The sequence below is a fragment of the Somniosus microcephalus genome, chromosome 21, assembly GCF_052327205.1.
Source record: "Somniosus microcephalus isolate GS21.2 chromosome 21, FLI_Smic_1.0, whole genome shotgun sequence".
NCBI lineage: Eukaryota > Metazoa > Chordata > Chondrichthyes > Squaliformes > Somniosidae > Somniosus > Somniosus microcephalus.
Genome location: NC_141007.1, coordinates 55,610,362 through 55,630,504, shown reverse-complemented (window position 1 = coordinate 55,630,504; position 20,143 = coordinate 55,610,362). Strand labels below are relative to the sequence as shown.

Here is a 20,143-nt window from a genome sequence, read left to right as displayed (position 1 = left end):
TCCCTCCATTTCCCTCCCTCCCTTGGTTTCCCCTCCCCCTCCCTCCCTTGGTTTCCCCTCCCTCCATTTCCCCACCCCCCCTCGGTTTCCCCTCGGTCCCCCCTCCCCCCCCCGGTTTCCCCTCCCCCCCCTTCTCGGTTTCCCCCCCCTCCCTCGGTTTCCCCCCCCTCCCTCGGTTTTCCCTCCCTCCCCCCCTCGGTTTCCCCTCCCCCCCTTCTCGGTTTCCCCTCCCCCCCCCTTCTCGGTTTCCCCTCCCCCCCTTCTCGGTTTCCCCTCCCCCCCCTTCTCGGTTTCCCCTCCCCCCCTTCTCGGTTTCCCCTCCCCCCCCTTCTCGGTTTCCCCCCCCCTCGGTTTCCCCTCCCCCCCTCTCGGTTTCCCCTCCCCCCCTCTCGGTTTCCCCTCCCCCCCCTCTCGGTTTCCCCTCCCCCCCCCTCTCGGTTTCCCCTCCCCCCCTCTCGGTTTCCCCTCTCGGTCTGCTCATGGGTGCACCCCTGGTTCTTGGAACTTCTCGCACAACAGCTGTTGGCGCAAAACCACGAACAAAGCTATTCAACTCCAGGGGACCCAACCACTGCAAGGTCAACGCAATAATATGTGGATGACACGTGATCAGATGTCATGTGGTCAGGACATCACGTGACCAAACCTCCAGGAATGCCTCCAACCAAAGTTGGCAACCCTACGCTGCATGCAGCACGCCAAGTGACCAGCGATCAGATTGGTCAACTCTTTTGAGCAACCCATAAACAAACAGACCGTAACTAATAAAACATTAAATGAAACTTAACAAATTAAATTGAAATTTGGTTGGCCGGGGTGATGATGCACTCCAGTCCCCGCGGTGCCCACCGGTCGCGGAAGGCCGGGATCATGCCAGCGGACACCGCGTGCTCAGATTGGGGTATACGTGGCGTCTCACAGAAGATCAGGACTGAAGGCCCAGGGGCACTTTGGAAATTTTGAGAACAGAAGGTAAAACAAGCCCAAGGCAGAGTGAAGGCCTATGAGGGCGAGTTGATTTATATTATAAACGACATGTTGGAAAGTTGGATGGGTGAGTGTCCTGGTAAATTTTGTGGTTTGTTTTGAGAAGTGTTGAATTTTTGAGATATTTGCTATGCTGTAAATTGTATGTAGGGGGTAAGTAGTAGAGTGAGTGCGAAAACAATATTGGTGCTGGAAGGATTCCAGACAAATTTGAGAGATTTTTGCTCAGAGACGGTGAAGAAAGTATTAAAGTGTTTCTTTCTGATCTAATCAGAAAAGAATGACAGATTTTTATTGTGCCAAGGACACATTTAAAGTGTGCTGTGGCTACTACACAAGACTTTCATTGTATTACCAGCTGAACTCCCATTGCCATCGCTCATGGGTAGTGTGCCTCTGGGGCATGGTCGAGATGTTGAGCTGCTAAGATGGAGCTGTGTTTAAACATGGCCTGTCCATTGAAGGCCGCTGCTCAGACGCTCCTTGTGAGATTAGGCACATTTTGAGGCTTGTGACAGGCTATTTGCTGAAGGACGTATTCTGCAGATTGGCACTTGCTTGAAAATTCATGAGAAGAGGGCAAGTTATCAAAATCATAAGGGAATGGCTTCCTTTTCCTCTTTTAGTAAAATATTAGCTCGGAATTTCCTCAGAACTGTTCCAACTCCTCACCTCCGGTCAAGTTACGGCGGTGCAGCGGGAACAGCTTTCAGGAAATTCCTGGCCGTAGTCTACTCCTTGACAATTCTAAATCATTTAGAAGAAAAAATTTGAATTATCCAATAATTTGAATGAAGCAACAGAAATAACAGCAAAGTGTTAGAAAATTTGAACAGTCAGCAAATATTGGAGCAGACTGCATTTCTGACACTTGTGTGGTGTCTAAAATGTGACAGCTGCACACTCCACACAAAACTTTTATATAGATAGATATAAATATAGATAAAAAATAAATAAATTAGTCTCGTCACCCAGCTGGTTATAGATGGGATAGACCATTTTTCCCTTGTATGGGATGTCCAGAAATTTCCAGAATGCAAACTGAACACCAAAACTCTGACTTTTGAAAGAGACGTTCTCTTTTTCCCCACTTGCTTCTGTGTGTTCTGACGCGGAGACATTAGGGGCGAGTTTAACTCCCTCCATCCGATGGCAGCGGGACAGTAACAGAATTGAAATGGAGGTGGCCCCATTCCAGCTCCACCAGGTTAGCTTGGACCTTCCGCTGGGTGGGCCGGGCGCCTGACTGCGTCAGGTGAGAGCCTCATTAATCTGTGCAATCGGGGTCCTGGGATGTACGTAGGACCCCAGTGCAACGTCGAGGGCTTACTGGGTGGAGTGTGCATCGCGGACACGCCATTCGGTAAACCTGGCGGTCAAGAAGAAGAGGCCCCAAAAAGGTAAATCTAAACTTATGTTTGTGGGGGCAGGAGGTTCGACGAGAATAATCTGCCACCCCGGGCTTTCTGCAACCACCCCCCAATCCTTTCCACGATTGTACCCCTCCCAGACTGACCTTCCTGCTGGTCGGGACAGTTTCCAGGCCACTCACTATTGTGCCGACCTGCGACAGGCCACCCGTCCAGAGCGTGCAGCTCGCTGGCGGCATGGTAATGAGGACCCGCCTTCAAAATGGACCGAGCCTCCCACCAGAAGAATCGGTCGCCTGGCATGTGCGCTGCGCGGGCCGACCCACACACTCCGCAGGTCGTCTGCCCGATGGTGAAATTCGACTCTATTACTTTTTCAGGCTACTAAGTCTCCAATAAATTTTCATCAGCACAAAGTAAAAACAACAGAACTCGAGCCACGATCCCATCTCCTGTCCTACTCCATTTCTCCCCCCATTAAAAGACGTGTAATGAGCAAAGTGTGACAGCCCTATAGATGGTATTATGCTGGGAGTACTGGGCAGGGTTGCAGTCCAGGCGTGGACTTCCCTGTTGAAGTGCCCGTGCCCATCTTGGAACAGGGGCAGCTCTCGTAGCAGGACGAGACGGGCAGAGACTCCTTCACCCAACTTAGTGCAGTATTCAACCTATGATCAAGTGCTGCACCTAATGGCTCAGACAAGAAATGAACACAGTAAACTCATGCAGCGAAATCAAGTAATTTCTCGAAAGCTCCACAACTTGTACTCTGAACTATCAGGTCGGGGAGCCAGGCTACTGAGATGGGCAACATTGCCCCGTTTTAAACATTACCATGAGTCGGTCGACAGTAGTGCATCTTCAGAAATAGTTGAAAGTGGCACAAGAAATGAAAACAAAATCTAACACATCAACAGAGAGTTTGCTTTTTAAATACGGGGAGAATTCGATTCTCACTGGAGCTTCTGCCCTTGCTGTCCTGTGCTTCTCTTGCTTTGCGATTACGGCAGGAGGCGCCCGGCCAGTTACCTGGCCAGCGCACTGTTGTTAAAGTCCATGAAGTCAAACGCATCTCCCACATCGTCCTTGATTACATCGGCATCTCCGTGTTGGTGCACACATTCTTGAACGGCCTTCAGTATTGCGTGCAGCCGCCTGTCGAGTGCAAGCAGGTGAGGCTCTGTCAGAACTGGGCTGAGGGCATCGAGAAGCAAGGACTCCCGCATGACGTCACTCATTCGATAATCCGGCTGCGACAACAGCTCCAAACGCAAGAGCGTTGACTTCTTTATTCTGTAAGAGAGACAATACAACAATTAGGGTCTTCAGTTAGAAACTTATAGGCCTGGATTTTGCATTAAGAATAATGGTGAGGCTATCAGCGCTCACCGTTATTAAGGAGTAAATCGGACATCAACTTTGGCAGCCGCACATGCGCAGTTAAACGCGGAAATCAGGAAGTTGCTGTCCGAAATGCCCTTCTCCTCCACAAGCTGCGCTACACTGGCACCTGATTCAATATTCAAACACATGAAGGGTGTGAAATTGCGGTACTAACCCATTAGATACCCACTAAACATGCCAGAAAAAATTAGGGCTTGTCCATTCAAGTGTAAGTGAATGTCTAGCGGCGTGATAAGCAACGTTCCCCCTAAGGTGCGCGGCCGTGCATCGATCAGGAGGTCCCGTGCAGGCCGCTCACAGCTGTTGCCGCTGGAAGAAATACTGCGCATGCACGGCCACTTTTAAAAGTGCGGGGTCTCATTACTTCAGATTTGAATTATTGTTGGAGATTTTTAAAAAATAAAAAATTACATTTTTTTTTACATTTTCTTTCTGTCTCTTACCTATCTTAATCCCATCTTTCTTTCCCTCTATTTATTTTGCTATCGGTTCATGATTTTGCATTGAATTAAATATTCTAACTTACACTTCCTGGTTTATAGTTTCTGCGTGTCTCAGTGAGGATCCTTCAATCTGATTGGCTGAAGAGCCACGCTGTTGCTTGACCTGCTCACACACGCCACAGATCCCCCTGTAGAGGGTGCCATGCTGGACGGGGTCTCTAGTCACCGCAAATTGCCGCTCAAACGCCCGCGAAGAGTCTGTGGGCAGCTGTAAGCATAATGAACCGCGAGCGCCGTTCCTTCGCCGTTGACCGCAAAATCCAGGCCATAGTTACTGATTTGTAGTTAAATAAGAAAAAATCTGCAAGAGCTAACACAGTATGCGCTGGTCAAAGAGCATCCTGCTAATAGTAACCTCTGTCTAATTCAGTCACTGTTTCCATCCCGAAAAAGCACACAGTGAACAAAGGGAATATCTTGCTAACCAAGGCAGTGATCCTATACTCCTAGTTTGCAGCGGCAACATTTAAAAATTGCTCCGGACACCTCAATAAACACATGGGTTGGAGCATCAGCATGATCACTGAGCATCAGGTATGATTAATGACCAGTTTCACAGATCCTATGTAAAGAGAAGGCAGCAAATTCCCTTACAAATATTAAATATTTCACTGGTATCACAAAACTTTACTTTATCATTCTTAACTCCTTATAACTTCAAAACATGGAATGGTTGAAAAACACAATTTACTCCAGCAAATACTACAGAATTTGCTGGAGTAATTGTGATGTCCCGTAGCTTTAAGAGCATTTGCCTACTCCCGAGTGTACGGACTCCAGTTGACTGGTAGCCAGTGGGAATCTCAAAGCCCATGTGACCAGGAAAGCCGAGTTACAGGTGCAGAGCTTCTGTCCGGCTTCACTACCACTCAATGTTCTGAAGGTGGCCAACTGGACCTTGAATTTGGTGGACAGCTTAGCCAGCATGGACTGAGAGTAAAGTGAATAGCCTAGAAATTAGTCTGAGCTCGGTTTCGGGCCTAGACTCGGCGCTGTGCGACCAGCACGCACCCAAACCGAGAGGCCCAAGGGTCGATGCATATCGCTCCTCGGGCTTTATCAGCATTATCAGCAGTGGAACCAATGCCTGTGCAGATTGGGCGCAGACCGTCCCACTGCTAAATTGGTATGCTTTGCACCCGGTTTACCCCCGAAACACAGGCACAACACATAGCAATTTTGAACCCATTTGTCCTCATCGATACGATATCATGCTAACAGTGTGGGATTACCTGCAACACTGAGTCAGGGGGGCAAGGATGGAGAGTTCATCATGTGAGTGTTTCCCAAACCTAAGGGAAAGAAAGAAACGGGTTAAAAACTGGTCCGTCAAAGTTAGCAAAACAAGCATTGTCATCTAGGTGTGCTGATCAGGATGAAGCACAAACAGAAATGTAATCCAAGGTTGGTTTGGTGCCAGTATGGGACTCCCATACAAGCCTGTAATGCATCCTTCGACTAGTTGTTATTTTGCACGCTGAACACACTTATTAATTTTTCTGTTCATGAAAAGCATGCAATATCACACCATGGTTAACTGATTATTTGAATCCACCCCTGCCTCAGCTCATCTGCTGCTGAAACCCTCATCCATGCCTTTGTTACCTCTAGACTTGACTATTCCAACGCTCTCTTGACCAGCCGCCCATCTTCCACCCTCCATAAACTTCAGCTCATCCACACCTCTGCTGCCTGTATCTTAACTCGCACCAAGTCCCGTTCACCCGTTACCTCTGTGCTTGCTAACCTACACTGGCTCCCGGTCCAGAAACGCCTCAATTTTAAAATTCTCATCCTTATTTTAAATCCCTCCATGGCCTCGCCCCCTCCCTATCTCTGTGATCTCCTCCAGCCCTACAAGCCTTTGAGATCGCTTTACTCCTCCAAATCTGGCATCTTGCGCATCACCGATTTTAATCGCTCCTCCATTGGCGGCCGTGCCTTCAGCTGCCTAGGCCCCAAGCTCTGATATTCCCTCCCTAGCCTCTCTACCTCTCTCTCCGCTATTAAAACACTCCTTAAAACCTTCCCCTTTATAACCAAGCCTGGTCATCTGTTCTAATATCTCCCTATGTGGCTCGGTGTCAAAGTTTGTTTGATAACGCTCTTGTGAAGCGCCTTGGGACGTTTCACGAGTGAAAGGTGCTATATAAATACAATTATTTGTTGTTATAGAGATAATGAGAAAATAGGATTGTGACAGCATAGGTGCAACAACATCAGTATAATGGCTGTTTGCAGCCGGGCAGAATTCCAGGCAAACTATCTGTAAATTCCACCATAAATTACTATGAGGAGGTTCGTGTTAGGGATTAAGGTGATTTAACAAATAATCTGTTATAACGAGCAAAACCAAGCAATTACTAGGATGATAAAACAACCACTGAAACGCAATGCTGGGATAGTGCCACACGCCAGTTGCAGATTTGACAGCTATCTAGTGACCAGCAAAGCTGAACAATCTCCTTGTGTTTTGGGCAGTGCTGGCAAGATTCAGCACGGTGCATTTTTAGATCAGAAATAACTTCTGACATTTTATTTAAACTTGTGAAAAACGCTTGTTGTTATTGCGACATTGGCTGTTCTGTGATCAGAAAGGTAAGCGGGTGCTAAAGAACCAGCTCAGCGAGGAGACAGTGACCAGCAAAGCTCAGACATCTTTGCTTCCCCGAGTGGCATGTTTTTTTACCGAAGTCTGAAATATCTTTTGTCTCTGTGCTCATACATGCAAACCAAAATATTTAAAGGAACTGGAATCTCACCACAGAAATCACTTCTAGGTAAATCGCAAAGCTAGCCTAGACTAGTTATAATAAAGCCCGACTGGCTGCCTACTCATTTCACACACCTTTTGGAAACAGTGACAATGTACTGGTGATTTTCCATTACCCTATTTGTATGCAGACTTACTTCTCGCCACTAACACTGCGGGCGGGGGTGTTTTCAGTTCAGACTGCCCTGCAGTTACCTGGACTGAGATTCTGAGAAACCGCTGCATTCATTTTCTGATTGTAGTTTGCAATCCCGATCGCCAATAGCCTTCGTATTCTGACAACTTTTCTTTACTGGCCCGGGATTTGCAGTCCAGATGGCGAGCGAACTAGCGCCGTTCGCCGCCATTCCGGCTTCGAAACTGACCGCAACTTTAGGATTTGGCGCAGGTGCAGATGGATATTTGCTCCAACATTGGCTGCACTGTGCCCACTCCGCAACCACAGAGCCGGCAATCAGTGTCATGTGTCAAATTATGGAAGCTGATGAAATCGTCGGCTCTCCCACAGTAATTATGCTGATAATTACTCCATTAAAAGTTAGACCCAAAGGGATTAGGTGTAACTGGGGTTTTAACAGCCGACTGACTGCTAAACAAAGGTTATGGCCCTGAAAAACTAATTTTAATTTAAATTTTGTGCAGTTTCAAATGTATCCATTTTAATAAAAATTAAAATTAATAAATTAAAAAATGTACTTTTTTTTTAAAGGATTACAGTATTTCTTTTTATTTCAGGTTTGCCTTTTCCCCATGTGAGAGCCCCAATCTTTTGTTTTGCTCTCTCTAACATTTTTTAAAAGTTAGAATTTTAAGAGCTTGCTCACTTCCTGGCTTGTTGTCTGTGAGAATTCTGCGTTTTGATTGGCTGCTTGCACATTTGATGACGTCAGACAGCAGCTCGCACTAGGGGATTCCCACTAAACTCCGTCGATTTTCAATGGCACGAGATCTTTGTGGGAAGCTTACTTCGGGGCCAGCGGCGAGCGCCTTTGCTTTGCGGCTGACCGCAAATTCCAGGCCACTAGTATTTCTGAGGAAACTGTTTCCAAAGTGCAGCATCAGAACTACTGTGTGTTACCAGCCCCTTGCAATATCTGCCCATTTCCAGTGACCCCCCGACACCAGGGGGGAACGGCAAAGGTGAACGATGCGGTGCGGCAAGTGATGCGTTATTACTCAGAGACCCCCCCACAGGAAGCTGCCTCCGCGCCTTTTGAAGCAAACTCGCGGGGACTCGGGCAGAGACTCGCGCTACAAGTGGCAAGTGTAGAAATTTGTGGGATTTGTCATGGGATGTTGGGCTGCACTAAATTATTCGCCTTTAGACCCAGTCAGAAATCAGCAGTGACGGCCCATTTTTCACTTGAGAAAAAAACCCGCTGCCACAACAAGGGCCAAAAAAAGGGAGGCCACCTTTAACAGTGCCAATAACATTTTTTAAATGCTTCCTTCAACACAGCTGGAGTTGTGTTCTCCACGGGCAGGACTCCAGCTGTGTGGTTGCTTAGCAGTTGGATGGTCTAAATGATTTTTTAAAAGATTCTCCAGAGCCAACCTGCAGTTCACAGCTGGGCCAGATGTTCCTACCCTCCCTCCCTCCCTTTGCTGCACCTGGTAAGAAATCAAACCATTGAAATTGTTCCCTCAGAGTCAGAATCCGAAGTTAAGAGGAGCAGAAAGCATGGATCTTCTCTACTGGTGGTTAGTTGTCATGCCCCACTAATCAGAACATTTCTCCTCTTGGTCCTAATGCCCTATTATTAAAATGGAGTTCCGACAGAATTTAGAATGATACCATCATAAGTACCTTAATAAGTATTAAAAAACATTCATATTTGGGTAGGACACAATGCAGTGAGGATTAACAGGAAATTGTGACTGCAAACGTAAAACAGAATTATTGGGGGAGAATTTTTGCAAAGATCTCCCGATCTTCTGTGACTCTGGCAGAAACTCTGGAGAAACAGTGTAAATGGCCATTATTTATCCGTTTACACCTGTCTACATAAGAACATAAGAAATAGGAGCTGGAGTAGGCCATTCGGCCCTTCGAGCCTGCTCTGCCATTCAATAAGATCCTGGCTGATCTTCTACCTCAACTCCACCTTCCCGCCCTATCCCCATATCCCTTGGCTCCCTTAGTATCCAAAAATCTATCGATCTCTGTCTTGAATATACTCGACGGCTGAGCCTCCACAGCCCTCTGGGGTAGAGAATTCCAAAGATTCACAACCGGGATTTCCGCTGACTTCCACTGAAGTTATAATAGGAGATTGGGAGTTCCCCAGTGGAATTTCCAAGCCAAAATCTAAATCAGGGCAGTTGTAGTCACACGAATTTGTGTGTGTATGTGTATAAGTGAGCGTGTGACTGCGAGTGACAAGGTTTGCCTGTGTGGGTGAGAATCTGAGTGCAAGATTGAGTGTGTCATTTTATGGCATATTTGTTTGTCTGTGTATAAAGTAATTTGATCCCTTCATGTTTAGTAAAATTGTTTGAAATGCTTGAGAACAATAAACACCCAGGCATTGAACTCACTTTCTGTAAAATCTGATCCATCATATTTCTGTATATTCCCCTCTCAATGTTTCTCAATAAACAGAACACAAGACATACAGTATTGGACTTGGACTGTTGAGGATAGCACATATGATCAAGAGTTACAGGAAGCTTACTGAGTTCAGTGGTCACAAATGCAGATATTTCCATGGGTTAAGAATTCTCTTATATGTGCAAACAGTTGTGTGAGCTGCAGATAAACAGGAACATCCATTAGACTGAAAGGAACAAATCACGACCGCAAAATCTGAATGAGGATGAGGTGACATAATGAGCCTTGGTTGTAGTCTCGCACTCTCATCCTGTTCTGTGTAGGCTTACGCTATCTAAGAAATCGAATTCTAAAATGGACTTTTTTTTTTTTTTAAAGGTTATGTTTTACTTGCTCTCTTTAGGTTCTGCATTCAGATAATGTTACTAGCGCCGTAATTATAAACTGTACAAAGCTGTTACCCTCTGGCGTTGTCAAAGTGGATGATATAGCCATCCTTTCCAAACTTTGTGAAGACCTCAAAGTGATGTCGATCCATATTTCCTGTAAATAAATTTGGAAACATTGACTGAATTAGCAGCAGCAGAAGATTTCACCAGGGCTGGCTTCACACTGAGAGATTCTTTTTTTTTAATTCACTTTTTCTTTGAGCCCAGCTGAGCTGCTATAGCCCTTAATGAGCGCGACATAATTCATGATACAAGTAAGGTGTAATTAAGTATAAATATTAATCATTGAATCTATGCTGGATCCCCTGAATCTCCCGGTGGTGGTTTTTTTGTCTGGCAATATGGTAAAATGCCTTTAAATCCTTCAGCAGTTTGCCTCACTTCCAGTCAACAAAAAGAATGCCTTTAACATAGAAAATGTCCCAAAATGCTTCACACAAGAGATGCAGACCGCAGTGAAAGGGTCTGGAGAGATGAGCAAAAGCATGGCTGTCTTGAGGAGGTCTTAAAGGTGGAGAAAGAAGTAGTATGGTGGAGGGGTTTGGGGAGGGGGAGATCCAGAGATTTGGGCCAAGAATGGTACAGTAGGGTAGGGGTGATGAAAGCAGGTTTGAAGGAGAGCTACATACAATGGCAGCAAGCATTTCCTTATTCTGGTACAATTTGAACACAGAAGGAAGTTATAAAGTTAAGCAATTGAGTCAATCCTCTGACTATTGCAGGAACTAGTACTTCTGCATCAATGTAAAAACAAATTTATACTTTTCTATTTTATTCCAACATTATTACAAACTGAAGTAACAGTTTTTGATTCTGTACATTTTTCTATTTATATCCATTCCTTCAATTATTTTTGTTACTTCCATTTGGAAAGTCTTTCAATACCCAAACTGTAACTTGCTCTGCGCACATTTTATTCAGACTGGGACTGAAAGGAGTAAGCTCAAGGCACAGGATTAATTTTGACTCCAGGTGACATTTATCTTGGCTTGCAGAGGCTGCTGAATTGGCTCCATCGGTAAAATATAATCACTGGGAGCGGAGCCACTCAGCAGACCCATCCTGATCTCTCTCAAACACTCTTCACCTCCTGACAAAACTAAACAAGGAGTTTGGGACTTGATAACCAAAACATTAATTCAGTTTACTTCCAATCACTGCAACGAAAGTGCAGATGACCCAAAGAAAATGCCTTGCACCTTAACAAGAAACAAGGTTCCACTTCAGAGCTGATGCCTGTGCCTGATTGGCATACCATAGCTATACAGTGGAGTAAACTGGTTCAATCAAATACAGTATCAATCTGACAGGCTTTCCTGCACTGTGCTCCCTCTGGTGGAGTTCTCCATTACTCCTGATTGGTTTTGGAAATCTTGTGCTGGAATAATTACTTGCTGTATTAAAATGTGATGTCTGCTTGTTGTGTTGGCACAAGATTTATTGCTCATTTTAAAGCAACTTTTGCTTGTGTTGAAATGTTTCTGTTTTTTTATATGGAACTAGGACTTTGTACTTTGTTTTTCCTTTACTTTCTTTCATCCTCTGCTGAAGGCACTGAATCACGCTGGGAGACATTCCTACAGATGCCAGCTGCCCTCTGGTATCTTGGTCAGTCATCATTTTTGAGGAATGTCAGGCTAATCGACTGTAGGGGCATCACAGCTGTTACGTCCGTGAATAATTGAGACACGGACAGCAGGAGTGAACAAAATAATTCTTTACTGGTGGAAGTCCATAGTGAAACTAAAAACACAGAGGCTCACTAGTGCCTTTTATACAGGGGTGGTCACTGCCGGTACTGCAGTCTGAGACCAGTTATTCTCTTAAGGTACATACACAACAATTCCTCCCCTTTTAGATAAACAGTACATAATTCATTTAACAACTAAATGATAACAAATTACAATCACAATTACTGTTGCTAGATACATTGGTTAAGTTTAAGCAATTATAAGTTCAGTCTTTGAGGAGGCTTCCTGATTCTGTCTGGATAACGCCTCTTTGGGGTATCAGGTTCTTCTGGCAATGTTGAGTCGGGATCAATGTCGTTGTTTGGTTCATCTGCTTCCAATATTACCGGTTCTGCGGTAGCTGCAATTGGAACGTCGATTTCATTACCAGGTGTATCAGATCGTGGTGTGGAGTTGACGTTTTCCAGTGACTCTAGAATCTGGTCAGCATGGCGTCTTACAATGCTCTCCCCAACGTCCACGGTATACATGAGAGGTCCTTGTCGTGTACAAATCGTTCCTGGCTGCCATTTCTCAGTGCAGTAGTCCCGGGCCAAAACTGGTTGACCTATCTTAAAACTCCTGGTCGGCCTTTCATTCATATTCTGAAACTGCCTGTTCTTCACATCTCTTCGGACGTTTGGCTTAACCAAATCCAAGCGGCATCGTAGTCTTCGATTGAAGAACATCATGGCTGGAGTTTGGTTGGTAACCGCATGTGTCGCATTCCGGTAGGCAAACAAGAAGTTGTCCACCTTGTGTTGTATGAGTATATCTTCATTACACATTGCCTTGATAGCCTTCTTGAATGTTTGGACAAACCTCTCGGCCAATCCATTAGTGGCTGGATGATATGGGGCAGATGTGTAATGCTTAACACCGTTGTTCTTTAAGAACCTCCGGAACTCTTCAGACACAAACTGTGGTCCATTGTCAGAGCAAATCTGTTCAGGCAGCCCATTCCTGGCGAATATGGTTCGTAAAACTGTGATAGTTTTTTCCGTGGTGGTTGAGGACATTTTTATTACCTCTGGCCACTTTGAATGTGCATCCACCGCAATTAAAAACATCGAGTCCATGAAGGGACCAGCAAAATCAATGTGCACCCTTTGCCATGGAGATGAGGGCCACTCCCATGGATGCAGAGGAGCTTGTGGTGGGGCGTTTTGGACCTTCTGGCATCCTGCACTGCTCTTGGTCATCTCTTCGATTTCTCTATTGATTCCCGGCCACCACACAAATGCTCTGGCTAAGTTCTTCATTTTTACCCCACCCAGATGACCCTCATGAAGCTCATTGAGCACTCTATCCATCAACTTAGGTGGAATTACTACTCTGGATCCACACATCAAGGTTCCTCTGCACACTGACAGCTGTTCTCTTCTTGGCGAGAATGCTGGCAGCAGTGGTTTGCCATGTGCTGGCCATCCCTTCACCGTTAAATCATAGACCCGTGATAGTGTCGGGTCATTCCGTGTTTCCTTTTCTATGTTTGCATTCGTCACAGGGAGACATTCGACTATGGTTGAGTGGAATAACTCCGTTGGATCCACTGCAAGGTCTTCTTCTTCCACCATCGGCAACGGTAGACGTGACAATCCATCAGCATTTCCATGCTGTTTAGTTCCTTTGTACTCGATGTCATATTGGTGTGCCCCTAGGAAAAGGGACCATCTCTGCAGCCGTTGTGCTGTCATTATCGGTACGCCCTTCTGAGGGTTGAAAATGGAGACAAGAGGTTGATGATCGGTTAGTAGAGTAAATTTTTGACCATGCAGGTAGTGATTGAACTTCTTCACCCCCCACACTAGGCTGAGGGCCTCTCTGTCAATCTGGGTGTAGTTACGCTCGGCAGAAGTTAACGAGCGTGACGCAAAAGCTATCGGCCTCTCTAAACCATCAAGGAATTTATGTGACAGTACCGCCCCAATGCCGTAGGGAGACGCATCACACGCCAGCCTGATTGGCAGTGCTGGGTTGTAGTGAGCCAAAACTTCCCTTGAAGTGATTAAGTCCTTACTCTTCTGAAAAGCACGCTTACAATCATCGCTCCATTTCCATGCTACCCCCGTTCGTAGCAGGGCGTTCAGTGGGTGCAGAATTGTCGACAAATTCGGCAAAAACTTATGATAGTAATTCACCAATCCGAGGAATGACCTCAGTTGCGACACATTTTCAGGCGCTGGGGCCTTAACAACCGCTTCAATTTTGTCAGGGGACTTATGTAACCCCTCTTCATCAATCACGTGGCCACAATACGATATCTGTTCCTTTAAAAATTCGCACTTGGGGCGGTTGGCTCGCAGCCCATGTTCCCGTAGTCTAGTGAGCACCTGTTCTAGGTTGTTAAGGTGTTCACTGTCATCTTCACCTGTTACAAGGATGTCGTCCAAGTAACACTGAGTCCCCGGAATCCCTTGCAGGACATGTTCCATCGCTCTTTGCCATATCGCCGGAACCGATGCTACTCCGAATACCAATCAATGATACTGGTAAAGACCTTTGTGAGTGTTTATCGTGAGATACTTCCTAGAGGACTCTTCAACCTCCATCTGCAAATATGCTTGTGCTAGGTCAATTTTTGTAAAACGCTTCCCTCCAGACAGTGAGGCGAAGATGTCTTCTATCCTTGGAAGAGGATATTGTACTGTGTGAAGGACTGGGTTCACCGTCACCTTGAAATCCCCACAGATGCGAATCTTCCTTGGCTCCCCGGACTTATTGCTTAACGTTTTCTTCATGACAGGAACGATGGGTGTTGCCTACTCGCTCCAGTCGACCTTAGACAACACGCCCGCCTTCTCCAGATTCTCCAGCTCTGCCTCGACGGCTGGGCGAATTGCATATGGTGCCGGTCTTGCTTTGAAAAACTTGGGAACTGCATTCTCTTCTATTTTTATCGAGGCGGTTACGCCTTTAAGCGTGCCCAGTTCTTGTTGAAATACCTCTTTGGCGTTAGCTAAGATTGTTGACAATCGTCCAGGAGTGACGTCTTCATCTTTTTTACCGTCCACCATCATTGCATGAATGGAATGCCAATCTAAGTTTATCTTCCTGATCCATTCCCGTCACAATAACAGTGGTCCACCATTTGGCAGTATGTAGAGATACAATTTCCGTATTTTCTTGCCATTGTATTCGACAGGCACCCTTATTTTTCCTCTGGGGTATACTTTTTGCCCCGTATACGTCGTCAAGACGATGGATGTCTCTCTCAAGGGTATGTGTGAAAATAGCCGCTCGTAGTCTCGTCGATTCATGACGGTTAGCGCTGATCCTGTATCCAATTCCATTTTAACTTGGGACCCTGCTATCGTGAGGGTGACCCAAACGGTTCGGTGATCCTCTTTTGCGATTACATTGTGAAGTTTGAGACAGCTTAGTCTCCTGTTCCCGGATTCACTATCACTCATCTGGTCTTCGGAACTACTGTCCGTCATCTTTTGTACTTTCTTGTACGGTTCCTTAGTAGCCTTTGTTGTCGCTGGTCTTCTTCCAGACCTGCAAACTCGTGCAATGTGTCCCATCTTCCTGCATTGCCTGCATATTTTGTCTTTGGACCAGCAGTCCTTCTGGTCATGGTTAGTTCTGCCGCAGCGATAACATTTTGCAAATCCCCGTGTCATTTCGTGGGTGCCGTATTCCTGTGGTTTTTGTTGAATTTCTGCAGCTCCCCTGGCTGCTGCTCCATACGATACTGCCACGCTGAAAGCCTTATCTAGCGTCAGCTCTTTCTCTGAGAGTAACTTCTTCTGTGTTCCTTCACTCAGGAGTCCACAGACAAATTTGTCCCGTAGGGTATCTGCCAGTCCTGCTCCGAACTGGCAGTGCTTTGATAGCTTGCGTAGTTCCGTAAGATACTCAGCATTGCTCTCATCTTTGTGCTGAGTTCTCCTGTGGAATTTAAATCTTTCTGCTATCAACAGCGGTGCAGGGTTTAAGTGTTCCTGTAGGACAGCAACAATTTCGTTAAAACTCTTCGCCTTCGGTTTGGCTGGAGTAATCAGGTCCCGCAATAGGCCGTACGTTCTAGCGCCCATTAAGTTTAGCAATATCGATGCCTTTTTCCCCTCCGCTGTTTCGTTTGCCTCGCAATATACCTCGACTCTTTCCACATACGTGGTCCAGTCCTCTATTGTGTTATCAAAAGCAGTGATACAGCCAGTCTTCGGCATCTTGCAAATCTAAAATGGCGCCTCCCGCGCTTTGCCTTCTTCCCCGATTTAACAAAATGGCGCCTCCCGCGCTTTGCCTTCTTCCCCGCTGTTGTTAGCGCTGCTTTCCACGGTTTCTTGCGTGTTTAATATTGATTTTTTTTTTCTTTTATTATTTTCCCGTCGTGGAGCGGACCCTCTGGGACACTTCCCTCCCTCTTCTTAGGTCCGAACGCTGCCCGGCTTCGAAGCACCGGCCGCGCCGTGTGCTCCACCCTCTCTCTCTCTTTGCTTCCCGACTCGCTGCCCGGCCCCGTTGAAAAGCCACCCGATCGAGCTCTAGCCCGCCGCAGCCCAGGAAGGATCAGTGCACTACCTGCCACCAGCCCGATTAGCTGGGAAACCACAGACCGAGGAACCAAGCCTGGCTCTGGACAGTCTCTCCTGCAAGTTTTCAATCCGACGATTTGGAGGGCGGCTGCCCACGGTCGACGCCCGTTTCTTGAGTTTCTTTGGATTTTATTTATTTTTTTTATTTTTTTTTCTTTCTTCTGGCTTCGACCTTCAATAACATCGTCTGAGGTGCTGCCGAGTTGCAGGTAAGTTCGTTTCTTACTCGTCGCCAGTGTTACGTCCGTGAATAATTGAGACACGGACAGCAGGAGTGAACAAAATAATTCTTTACTGGTGGAAGTCCATAGTGAAACTAAAAACACAGAGGCTCACTAGCGCCTTTTATACAGGGGTGGTCACTGCCGGTACTGCAGTCTGAGACCAGTTATTCTCTTAAAGGTACATACACAACAACAGCGAAGCTGATCCTGCTTTTATCCAATGTCCTCATAATCCATAAACCAGCAGAAGTGACTGGTTACTAATAAGGGTCAGACTTCAGGTCGACTTTCACCTTCGTAATCCAGGGGCGCTATGGTCAATTGTAGCAATCCCTGAGCTAACTCACCACAGACTGGGGAACGCACAGAGGACCTTCGGTACCCAGTTTCATGCTGTGATTTCTGAGGTGTTATGGAGTGACAGATGTGAGGGGAGGGTTACTCCTTCAAATCTATACACAGACAATTCCCCAAATCAGTTATATTGTTGCGTTGAGGCACCAAGGATAGGCTAGCCACTTCCTCACGGGGAATTAAAGCCAAACAGTGCTTTATTAGTGGAAACCTCTCCGCCTCTCTTTCCCCCTTTAAGACGCTTCTTACAAGCTACCTCTTCGGCCAAGCTTTTGGTCATCAGCCCTAATATCTCCTTATGTGGCTCGGTGTCAAATTCTGCTTGATAACGCTCCTGTGAAGCATCTTGGGACATTTTACTACATTAAAGGCACTATATAAATGCAAGTTGTTGTTGTTGAAACAGTTAGAAGACGATGAGAAAATTATTTTCCTTTGAATGGTTACCTGTTAAAAAGTCAAATATGGCCATATCGATAACGTTCAGTAATCTGCTACCTGTGTTGTATGGAGGAATACGTTTGATCTTTTCACAGTAGTTTGGATTGGTTTCCCACCTACAGGAAAACAAAACAGCAAGCAATTATAAAAGTGTTCAAACTTCCAATCATAACATGAACAGCACATCATAATGTCCACATACCCATTAGTGCATTAAATACTGCTCAGCCAAGTAACTGTTACCTCAAGGCAGTTCAACTTGGTCTAATATTTACCATTTTGACTAAATAGGATCTGACGGGTAGCTAAATTGCTCCTGACTTTTCTAATTGCTAATATATTTTGCCTCCTTCCTTATTATTGAAATAGACCGACTGAGAATGTTTCAGCAAATATTTCAGGGAGATTACTTCAGGAATCCCCATTACTCTTCTCTGTTCCCTCCCATTATCAGTTGTTTTGCTTCCTTTAGGGTTCCCCCATGGTACGTACGTTCCTTTCCACAGCGGAGATCATAACCAAGGCTCTGCTGCCAGGCCTCTTCCAATGCGACTCTCTATCCAGATGTTAAGTTGTGTGTGAATGTTTTTGGATTTATCTGCACTGTGACTGTCCCCTCATCCCTGCGCTCGTGTCCCATCACTCCCAGGCAAACCAACCGACTGCCTCAGGGCTCCAATACCGCGGTCCCGATATTAACAAGGAAGGTGCGGGGGGGGGGGCGGTGCGAGGGTGCGGGGGGGGGGGAGCGCGGTAGCAAGGGGAAAACCCGGCAAGGCAGAGGATGTGGAGATCCTGCCGAATTTAACGGCAGGACTTCATTATAATCTTTATCTTCCGTTTCCCGCCTGGCAACATGCCCAAATCGACAGGCTGGCTTGTTGGCTTTCGGGGCAGGAAAACTAGCGGCAGGACGGGGACGGTTCCCGGCAATCAGGAAAGGAGGAAGCAAGAGGTTTTTTTATTCGTTCACATGATGTGGGCGTCGCTGGCAAGGCCAGCATTTATTGCCCGTCCCTAATTGCCCTTGAGAAGGTGGTGGTGAGCCGCCTTGAACCACTGCAGTCCACGGTACTTCTTTGTAGCAGTTTGGTACGACTGAGTGGCTTGCTGGGCCATTTCAGAGGACAGTTAAGAGTCAACCACATTGCTGTGGGTCTGGAGTCACATAGGCCAGACCGGGTAAGGACGGCAGATTTCCTTCCCTAAAGGACATTAGTGAACCAGATGGGTTTTTAATGACAATCCAGCAGTTTCATGGTCACCATTACTGATACTAGCTTTTTATTCCAGATTTATTTAATTAACTGAATTTAAATTCCCCAGCTGCCGTGGTGGGATTTGAACTCACGTCGCTGGATCATTAGTCCAGGCCTCTGGATTACTCATCCAGTACCATAACCATGATGCTACCGTACTGGGTGGAGGAAGAGAGAGGCCATCGTGGGAGGGAGCGAGAGAGGGAGGGAGTGAGCGAGACATCGGGGCGTGTGGGGTTGGGGGGGGAGGAAGAGAGAGTCCATTGTGGGTGGGAGGGAGCGAGAGATCGGGGCTTAGAGAGGGGAGAGAGAAGCTGTTGCGAGAGGGAGCGAGAGAGAAATTGTGGCTTTGCGGGAGGGAGGGAGAGAGAGAGATTGGGGTTTTGCGGGAGGGAAGGAGAGAGAGATTGGGGTTTTGCGGGGCAGGAGTGAGCGAGAGGCCATCGCGGGAGGGTGGGTGCCTGAGATCGAGGCTGGATGGGGGAGGCTGGCAATCATGGCAAGAAGGAGAGAGAGGCCACTATCGGCAGAGGGGCGGTCGAAGGCTTCCTTAAGGGGCTGGGGGAAGCACTCCTGCTCCTGACATGCAAGGATTGCTATAAAAGGCACTTATATTGTGGAGCCGGCAGCTCCCGCCTCCCATTCACTGCCGAGTTTCCTGAGCCCTGGGAAACCTGCGTGGCAACTGTTTAATTTAAATCAGGCTCCCAATTGCACTGTGGGAGCCTGATTTGTATATGTTAATGAAGTGTCCCTCCCTCACACGCCTTGAAACCCACTGCCGTAAAAACGGTAACAGGCTCATATGCGGTGGGTTGGGGCTGTGCTCCCCATTTAAAAATGTTTAACCCCTCCAACCCTCTCCTGCCCGTCATTGGGGGGGGGGGGTTACTATTGAGGCCTGCATGTTTCTTACATACTGTCTTAGCAAATTGAGGACAATGTGATAAGTGTATGTTACTCCACTGGTAGGATACACCTACTGATTGAGTATCACTGACATGTGGTAGAATGCTGTCACTTGAACAGATTCGTCCTAATTGTCTTTATAATGCAGACCTCTTTTGTAAGTATTTGGGGCGAAATTCATTAATTAAATTAAGCAGAAAGCATGCAAGCCGAGACCAATGGACAAAGAAACTCAATGAAGTAATGGAAAAGAGTTGAATACAAATCCTGGTTGGTTTGTTCTTCTCATGGTCCTCCAATTGCTGGCCCCAAATAAACCTGTTCCACTTCAGTTGCTAATATCTGTAGTGGCTCCCCAAATCTGAAGTGTGCAACAACAATAAATCCTAGCCCTTACTCTTCTTTATCAGCAAATGTGTAAGACCTGCTCCACGGGTTGGTGATGAGTTCTCGCTGTGCAATGTAAAGGTCAGGCAGGAAGGCGGACACTGACCCTTCCAGCAGGTGAGGATTCCCACATACTGCATACTCAGTCTTACACGAGTACAGGCATTTTGCAAAGAAACATACGTTTTTCTCTGTAGAAGAATAGAAACATAACAAATGTTATTAATTTCGTTATGGCCATGTACAGACCATAACTTA

The 20,143-nt window shown here is 46.4% G+C and overlaps 1 protein-coding gene across 1 annotated transcript in view; it reads right to left on the bottom strand.

Annotated features, from left to right (window-relative positions):
- Positions 1–464: 464 nt before the first annotated feature.
- Positions 465–20,143, bottom strand: part of fam20a (FAM20A golgi associated secretory pathway pseudokinase) — a 73,821-nt gene continuing 54,142 nt past the window's right edge. Inside the window, exons 7-11 of the mRNA XM_085963667.1 lie at positions 19,896–20,076; positions 17,337–17,446; positions 10,050–10,131; positions 5,497–5,556; positions 465–3,650 (exon numbers count right to left, since the gene is read on the bottom strand). Of these exons, the coding sequence (XP_085819793.1) occupies positions 3,383–3,650; positions 5,497–5,556; positions 10,050–10,131; positions 17,337–17,446; positions 19,896–20,076 (701 nt within the window). The 3' untranslated portion in view covers positions 465–3,382. The remainder of the gene's footprint in view (positions 3,651–5,496; positions 5,557–10,049; positions 10,132–17,336; positions 17,447–19,895; positions 20,077–20,143) is intronic.